Below are 8,808 nucleotides of genomic sequence, written 5' to 3'. Positions count from 1 at the left end.
GTTTTATTAATTTTTTGGATTACATGATATAACAAATAAATATATTGACAATTATAAACGTGATAATATATAATAAGAGAAATATTAAAGTTATCTTATAAAATCATAAAATTTATTATATTAATAATAATTATATAGATATAGATAATATTTCTAATTCTAAAATTTGTTTCGAATTCTATAAACTTTATTATTGGAATGTATACTTTTGTCTATCATTTTTTTTACCGAGTGTTTAAAAATATATATATATATATATATATATATATATATATATATATATATATATATAATGTAAAAATATAATGTATATTTTTTTTATTAAAAATTAAGTGATTTAAAAAAAATGATAAAAATATATTTGATATTACGTATTTCATCTGTTATCAAAGAACAAAGAAACAAAGAAAAGAAATAAAAAAAGAACATAGATAGAGTAAAAATATTAAAATCAGCACCATTTTCAAAGTGTCATAAATGAATATGAATATAATAATGGAAGGACAGAAAATAATAGAAGAACTTAAAATTGATCAATACCATCAAGTAGTAAAAATATCTCTTTAAAACAATAAAGTAGAATTAGAATTGGAAATTAGCGCCATCTCTTGAATACTTTTAGAAAAATATTTACTATATTAACACTCAAAAGATATAAAATCTAAAATCTAAATTTTTAGAAATAGTTTGATATTAATAATGTCTAAATAATAAAAATTTAATTAATAATTAGAAGCCATAAAAATTGTATTTTTCTATTCTATTTATTATTTTTATTATATTTTTTTAATATTATTCTTATATGATTATTAATCTATCTACTTCTAGATGATTATAGCGTTCCTAAACAATGTTCTGTACAATTTTAAGATATATATATAATTATCAATTAAGAAAGAATATTGGATTAATCTTAAAATATTTTTGAGAATTTAAATTTTAATTTGAAATAAAAATTAAAAAATTTTGCATAGAAATCAAAAAATTCATCAATTTTTCATTTTATTATGTGACGATCAGATTCATTTAGTGTTATCATATTTAAATAGCATTACGATATTCTTTTTCTGAATAATTTTATACATTTTATAAAAACATACATTTCTAATTATTAAATGGAAGAAAATATTTAAATATAATTATTCTTAAATTATATTCATTTAATAAGTAAAAATTTAAATTTTAACTTATATCGAAATTAATTCGAGTACTTATTCCTAAAAATATTTAAAAAATGATTTTACTTACGAATTCTTACAATAATGAAAAATTATAATGCAAATTTATTTAATCAAATATTTTTAAATTATTAGTTTCTTAAAAAATTCATAATATATAAAATTCAGGTAAGTAAATTATATAAATGTAAAAGTTGATACAATTTCTTTTATTTGTAAAACCAAATATAAAAATTATAATATGAAAAAATTATAATATGAATAAAAAAATAAAAAAATTATATTTGATAATTTTAAACTTTCATTTATTTTTTCAGTCTATAGAACATAATATATTTATACTTTATATAGAATAACATATTTAAATGTATGATTTGTAATGTATATGTTTATGTAATGATAAATTTAATATTAAACATTATGATAATACAATAGATAATATAATAATGCATGTTTTAATTTTCAAAATAGATTTGATATTATCATCAAATCAATTAAATTAAAAAACTAAATTTAATGTATTTTAAATTAATACAATAATAATATACATTTATTTATAATTGTAACAATATTAAAAGAATACTTATTAAATTAAAATTTTATTGATACATAAATAAAAGAAAAAATTAAAAAAATAAAGATATATTTGAAGCTAATTCATTCATGAATAATAAAGCTTAAAGAACTATTAACAAATGCAAATAAAACATGATTGTTTTATATTATACTATAAAACTAAATCATGCATTTATATATTATGATAAAATACATAAAAATTTGATAAAATAATATCATATTAACCTTCTTTGTAATTCATATAAGTCTTTTATACATTGAGCATCAGTAAAATTAAAATAGTAGGAATGTAAACTTTGATATAAAATTATTTGCTTATATGCAAATTATTTGTTTATTTGCATTATATGCTTTAATTTTTAATATAATATTATTTGGTCAAAATAACTTTATTATCCATGTTTTATTATTTTTAATACATATTTTATTACTAAAATTTTCTTTTCAAATATATCATGTGTTGCTATAATACGCTTAATATATAACAGAAAAACAAATATTATGTGAGGATATATTAATTATTTCTTAAATTATAATATATGATTATGGATCGCGAAAAGTATAGGTTTATTTTCCGTAAAAATATTTTAATTTATGATTTGTAGAATTAGTACGATTTTTAAAACAATATAATTACTACTTTGTACAATTAGTAGTCATTCAATATGACTATGTATTAGATATACAACAATTTTAACATGAATTATATCTATTATTTTATTAGAACTATTTAATAAAGAATTTAAGCATAAAATGTAAATAAATGAAGAAAAAATGCCATTTTACCTTACAAATAAGCACCATTGACCATTACTGATATGGAGCTAAGATAGGAAATGATGGGAAGACTTAATGAATGTCCTGAAAATAAATATATTTATAAATAAGTTTTTAATTGATTTAAAATTTAAAAATAAACAATTTGTGAAAGTATAATTTGTAGCAACTTACAGAGAAATTATCTAAGTTTGCTGGATATAATTTTTATACATTGATCTACAATGATAAATATTCTAAAATAATAATAAATTTCTTTTATTCAATTTTGTGAACTCTTCTTGTTATATTCAGATACATCATTTAAATTTAAAATATCAAATTCTATGATACTTTTTCCAGCAAATTGTCCAAATACCCCATTTGATATGCTACGTTTGACAACTGTATAAAGACAACAAATAAAAAAGTATATAATATACATAAAATAATCTTACAAGATCATTAAATATAATAATCACTGACCATTTGAAGTTATTTTTGTCAAGATATATGTAGGAAAATCTTGACATTCACGAGCAATATATGTTCCAACAACTGATAAATCAGTAATTGGTGGTGTAATTACTTTCATTGTTTCACGCACAATTTGTGTATTTACCTCATAATAACCTGTAAATATTATATAAACAAATATAATAAGATTAATTATTTTTAAAATTCAAATCAATTTATTAAATTAGTAAATTATATAAAAATTACCATTATACATCTTTCTCAACAAATCATACATATTACGTGGTGGTAAGACTGTTTGACGATTAAGTGGCATTACAAAACAAGATTCTCCATCAATATCAATAATACCAGTTTTATTCTATAATAAAAAAAATGAATATAAAATAATAAAAATATATTAAATACTTTATTTAATATTCAAATTTTTAAATAATAAATTAAAACTCACAATACTAAAATCATGTATAAAACGACCTTGACGTCCACCACGAAAATCTGGTACATCTATTTTCTCATAGTGCTCATTCTCCAAATCAATTTCAAATCGCTCCTTGAAAAAGCTTCTAATATCACTATCTACATTTTTTTCAATATCCATAGATTCTCGTTCTCTTGTCAAACTTTTTAAAATTAAGTCAGAATCTGCTATCAAGCCTTGATGTACTGCATCTTTGGCATAAGGTGGTTTGTTTGATTTATCATAAGGAATGCTGTACCATCCTGTTTTAAACTTATGCATCTGTGTTCGTGCATATTGTCTATATATGTATAATCCACCAATAATTCCAATTATGAGAATCATTAATGCAACAAGAAACAGTAAAAATGTTGCAGTTACATGAATACGATATATACTCCTTTTAGAAACAAAGTAATGACCTCCTACATCAGACTTCAAACATTGTGCCTCTGCATCTCTTTTACCATTTTCCTGTTTAAATAAAGATATATATATATATATATATATATATATATATATATATATTTATATAAAAAGTTATATGGCGAAATAAAGATAAAAAAAAATAAATATATTATATGTTTACAATAATTAGACAAAAAATTTTTGTTTTAATAATAATTTAAAAAAAAAAAATTTAACTTCATCCATATTAAAGAAAAAAAATTACAATTCCATCACTATACGTTATAATATATATAATCGCTAGTCTACGATAATGGAAAATATATGTAACGAATGACGTCATAAAATTTATCGCGTTATACACAACATTCTGTAAATTAAAAAATTGAAATAATATTTATTAATATGAGTAAATTTATTTAAAATGAACAGAATTTATCGAAAAAATGTAAATAATAAAAAAATTGAATATTTGTTTACGAATAAAAAACTACATTTAAAAATTTTATAATTTTTTTTTATCAAACTTTTCTTTTTAAAAACATCAAAATATCGTTAATTTAAAGTTCGATAAAAGATACATAATAAAAATGATGCTAACCGCTGCATTTTCTTCAACAAATAACGATTGTTCTTTTTTATCCGCCTTCTTCTCAGTAATGGCTTTTGTGATGATCGTCATCTTGAATGATGTTTTGATTTTGATTGATCAGTACTCTTAATTATTAATAGATCTTTTGTATAAAAATCTTTTTCATGTGTTTATTTCTATAATTATAGCAAATAGTCAAATATACTTCAGCAGTTGACAAAGACAGTAGTAACAGTAACACTACGTCAGATATCACACACCACATCCACAAAATTTGAGGATGAACTACTTACATACATACATATGCAATCAAGATTGATCGGTGACAACCGCGCCCTCAAAGCACTAATAAATATTATTTGCGCATGCGTCAATTAAAAGTTGCTTCCTAATGTTTCCTATATATATATTTTTATGTATATGCCCATCTTAACTGCACATAACATACAAAAGTATATACAAAAAACACTTATTTATAAAATTGTATTATCGTTCATTTCTTATCGTTTAAATTCATTGTTTATTTCTTATCATATTTCTTATCAGCACAAGGATATTATGGATGAAATTCAGTGTACTTTCAAAGATATCAAATCAAAGAATAAAAATGAACAGGAAAATGATTCGATAAAAAAAGAAAAAGTATTAATTAAATACACAGAGCTTGATCATAATGAGTTAGTAAAGCTAACTAAAGAAGCAATTCATAACATAATCGAAAGTGATCCGTTACTTTCTGGTCTACCTACAGATGTTACAATCGAAGAGCTTAAAGCTCAAATCGCAGTTGCACAAGGACAAGCGATAACTTTATATTTAAATCGTGGGGAATTACCAAAACTTGGAATTGTGGTAATACTTTTTTTCAACAAATTTCTAAATTTTAAATATATATATATATATATATAATATATAATTTTATTATTATTCATTTAATATCATTTCTACATAACATTGATTATATTTAACAATTATTAAGAAATTTCAAAAATAATTTAATTTAAAAAATTAGACAGAATTTTTCTTAAATCATTCTAACTTAATTCTTTATGAATTTAGGTACCTCCTCATAATACCACAGTTTTGGATCTTAAGAAAGCTGTAAAACGTCATACAAATTTAGCTCTGAAAAGAGAAAAAGTTAAAAAAAAAATAAGTTGGAAACATATTTGGAAAAAATATCATTTATGTTTTGAGAATATTAAATTAATAAATGATAATGAAAATATAAAAGCTTATGGAATCACAAACAAAGCAGAATTATATTATCTAAAACGACGCAGGGAAAAAAATAAATTAATAAAACATTCTTAGTTTGTATATAAATTATATGATATATAAATACTGTATTTTTAAATTTTATGAAATATTATATATTAATTGTCTACATTATTTTTATTTTTTATTACATTAAGTATTTAAACGTTTATATTTTGATTGTTGAATTTGACATGTCAAGTGTGGATTAATATCTTCTAGCATGAAACAAGTTAAGTCAAATGCTGCAGATCCATGAAAGTTTGTTACAATTAATGTTTTTAAATTAGGCATTCGATATAATGCTTCTATTCCTCTTTCTGTTACATTTTCACATTCTGATATGTCAAGTTTTTCTAACATTGGATATTCTGCAGACAATTTATCTAAACACCAATCATTAATTGATTTACAACCTCTGAAGCTAAGTGATTTTAAATAATAGAGATTAAAAATAAAATGAAGATGTTGATATCGTATAGGATATCCATTTAAATCTAATTCTTCTAAAATGTAATTTGCACCATATTTATTTAATTTAGAAAGTTCATCCTTTTGAGTTTTATTTATCCATTCATTATGATTTTTGAATCTTACTTTACCACCCATTTGTACAATAAATAGAGCTGCTGCTAAATCTGGACCAAATTTTATATGCTTTTGATATTGATCATTTTCTATATATTCCTGAAGATCATCTTTTTTATGTTTCCACCATTCACGAAAACGAAATGTAAAAAAATCATATGTATTGGGTGCTTCATTACTTATAAGTGTTCCTCTTGGTGGTTTTCTTTTAACTTTATAATAACTGTCTGGTTCTGATCTAACGTTAATTTGACGTTTACGTAAATACTTTATGAAATAAGTAATAGCTTCGTAGTTATCATAGAATTTATAACGGATAATTTCATTAACTTTTAATGGATTATAAACAGTTTTATAATTAGAAATTTGTTTAAATAATATCCGAGTATGACGATGATATAACATTTTTGTTACACTGTTGCTTTTTATTATAAATGAATATTATAAATTTATCAATTTATTATTTAATATATGATGATATAGATGATTTACATAAAATTCATTTAAAACACACAATATTTTTATTGAAATTTACAATTTCTTTACGTAATGGATGGAACACCACATGTATAAGCCATGTGCAATGAAACAATACTATGTTACATATCTTGAATTAATGTTAACATAGTATTCTATATACGTATATTTACCGCCAAAATTAAATTTTTAAAATTTTACGAATTATAAAGAAGAAAAAGAATTATCGTGAAAACATTTTCTTTATATTATTTAATATGATTATATAATTAATAAAAAACTAACAAATTATGTTATATGAATAATTATCATATATATTTATATTGTAAATTATTCTAATATAATAAATATTATAATGATATTATAATGAATATAATATCACTAAATGATATGAATGAATATCATATCATGAAATATATTAATTAATAATTGAATTTGTCATTTTATTATTTTTTTATTGCAATAAAAATTTTTTATTCATACATATATACATACATACACACATATATACATATATTTTAATATAAATATTTATATTATTAATTAATTAAATGTTAATATGTAATGCTTAAAATACATAATAAATTTTTATTAATTTATTGTAATATTAGATTAATATTAAAATATTTCAATTAATTTAAAATTGAAAAAAAATATTTAGTGGTATTTATGTTATACATTCCATAATAACATGATATTACAATAAAAATATATAAAAATAATAAAAGAGTATAAAATATTAAATTTGTTGAAATCACACTTATATTTTAAATTGTATCATTGCATACATATAAAATTATTCAAAATTGACATGTGTCAAGTATTTACATAAACGAATGTTCAATATTCAATATCGATAGTAATCAATTTTTGCGATAAAAACTTTTATTAAAGATTTATTTAGTGTTATTGCAATATATTTCGTAATTTATGTGAAAGATTTAAGGTATGATATGTTTAACAGAATCTGCATGTAGTAATTTTTTAAATAGTATAATAAAAAAAATCTTATTCAACATGAATAATATTATTTTAATAATTGTACTTTAATTCAAGGTAATTAAATATTTTTGAGTTCATATAAAGTTATATTATTTATATATTTGGTGCACAATTTATTAAAAATCTTGTCAAAATGATGGAAGATATGCAAGAAGAGGTTAGTATTTTCTTCATTTTTGATTAAAATATTTCTATTTTCTATTTTCCAATTGTCAGAATATACTAATAAACTATGTAGATTTTTTCTTTTTAAATTATCCATATGTTTTATGAAATATTTATTTTAATAAAAAAAATTTAACTTTACTAATATTTAATATTGACAGTTTATTTCATAATTTACATTTGATTTAATAATTTCATTATATAATCTAATCATTATTTTAGACCCAATTCGTGGTCGATGATGTAAGCAAAATTATTAAAGAAGCAATTGAGGTATCTATTGGAGGAAATGCTTATCAACATAGTAAAGTAAATCAATGGACATCAAATGTTGTTGAAGCATGTTTGGGAAATCTTACAAAACTTCAGAAACCATATAAATATATAGGTATATGTTTTTATAATTCAGACTCAATTTTTTATTTTTAAATTATTTATTTATTATTAAATTAAAAATTTGTTTTAGTGACTTGTACTATAATGCAAAAAAATGGAGCAGGACTACATACTGCGAGTTCATGCTATTGGGATAATGCCACTGATGGTAGTTGTACAGTGCGTTGGGAAAACAAAACAATGTATTGTATTGTTTCTGTATTTGGTTTAGCAATTTAATTGATTTTAGTAATTCATACACAAGCAAAAGCTTCTGATAAATATATTAAAAAATAATAAGTAATAAAATTTCATATAATAAGTTAAAAAATTATAGTAATTATGGTGCAGGAAATATAAAATCTATTTTACATAATAGCCTTTTTTTTTTAGTAATATGATGTATTTTTTATATTGCAAATACATTGCATTTAAGACATTAATTATTGTATTTATTAATTAAAAAGTATTTTATATATATTTTATATATATATATA

The 8,808-nt window shown here is 20.3% G+C and overlaps 4 protein-coding genes across 5 annotated transcripts; 2 read left to right on the top strand and 2 right to left on the bottom strand.

The window, feature by feature from the left end:
• Window positions 1-1,461: 1,461 nt before the first annotated feature.
• On the bottom strand, window positions 1,462-4,851 carry LOC100867639 (uncharacterized). The gene is made up of 6 exons (XM_003690070.4): window positions 4,457-4,851; window positions 3,439-3,921; window positions 3,234-3,348; window positions 2,997-3,143; window positions 2,706-2,915; window positions 1,462-2,615 (listed from the first exon to the last, which is right to left on the bottom strand). Exons 1-5 carry the CDS (start codon window positions 4,535-4,537, stop codon window positions 2,794-2,796), a joined length of 948 nt encoding a protein of 315 aa, XP_003690118.1. The 5' UTR covers window positions 4,538-4,851; the 3' UTR covers window positions 1,462-2,615; window positions 2,706-2,793.
• Window positions 4,502-5,839, top strand: LOC105735824 (U11/U12 small nuclear ribonucleoprotein 25 kDa protein). 2 transcript variants are annotated; one of them, XM_086907080.1, is made up of 3 exons: window positions 4,502-4,899; window positions 4,994-5,299; window positions 5,507-5,839. In XM_086907080.1, the coding sequence occupies exons 2-3, from the start codon at window positions 5,006-5,008 to the stop codon at window positions 5,759-5,761; spliced, it is 549 nt and encodes a 182-aa protein (XP_086763206.1). In that variant the 5' UTR covers window positions 4,502-4,899; window positions 4,994-5,005; the 3' UTR covers window positions 5,762-5,839. The 2 variants fall into 2 exon arrangements, with proteins under 2 accessions (XP_086763206.1, XP_086763205.1); XM_086907079.1 differs by having other exon boundaries at window positions 4,797-5,299.
• Window positions 5,758-6,697, bottom strand: LOC100869606 (distal membrane arm assembly component 2). The gene has a single exon (XM_003698235.4). It carries the CDS (start codon window positions 6,695-6,697, stop codon window positions 5,858-5,860), a length of 840 nt encoding a protein of 279 aa, XP_003698283.3. The 3' UTR covers window positions 5,758-5,857.
• A 163-nt stretch (window positions 6,698-6,860) lies between these two features.
• Dlc90F (dynein light chain 90F) lies at window positions 6,861-8,754 on the top strand. Its single transcript, XM_031919689.2, has 4 exons — window positions 6,861-7,715; window positions 7,826-7,928; window positions 8,159-8,324; window positions 8,403-8,754. The coding sequence occupies exons 2-4, from the start codon at window positions 7,905-7,907 to the stop codon at window positions 8,549-8,551; spliced, it is 339 nt and encodes a 112-aa protein (XP_031775549.1). The 5' UTR covers window positions 6,861-7,715; window positions 7,826-7,904; the 3' UTR covers window positions 8,552-8,754.
• The last annotated feature ends 54 nt before the right edge of the window (window positions 8,755-8,808 follow it).

This window comes from Apis florea, unplaced genomic scaffold (assembly GCF_048593485.1).
Source record: "Apis florea isolate Af1SG1 unplaced genomic scaffold, ASM4859348v1 contig_24_pilon, whole genome shotgun sequence".
In the NCBI taxonomy this organism is placed as follows: domain Eukaryota; kingdom Metazoa; phylum Arthropoda; class Insecta; order Hymenoptera; family Apidae; genus Apis; species Apis florea.
Note: the sequence above shows the minus strand (reverse complement) of the source record. Positions and strands in the feature narration are given on the sequence as shown.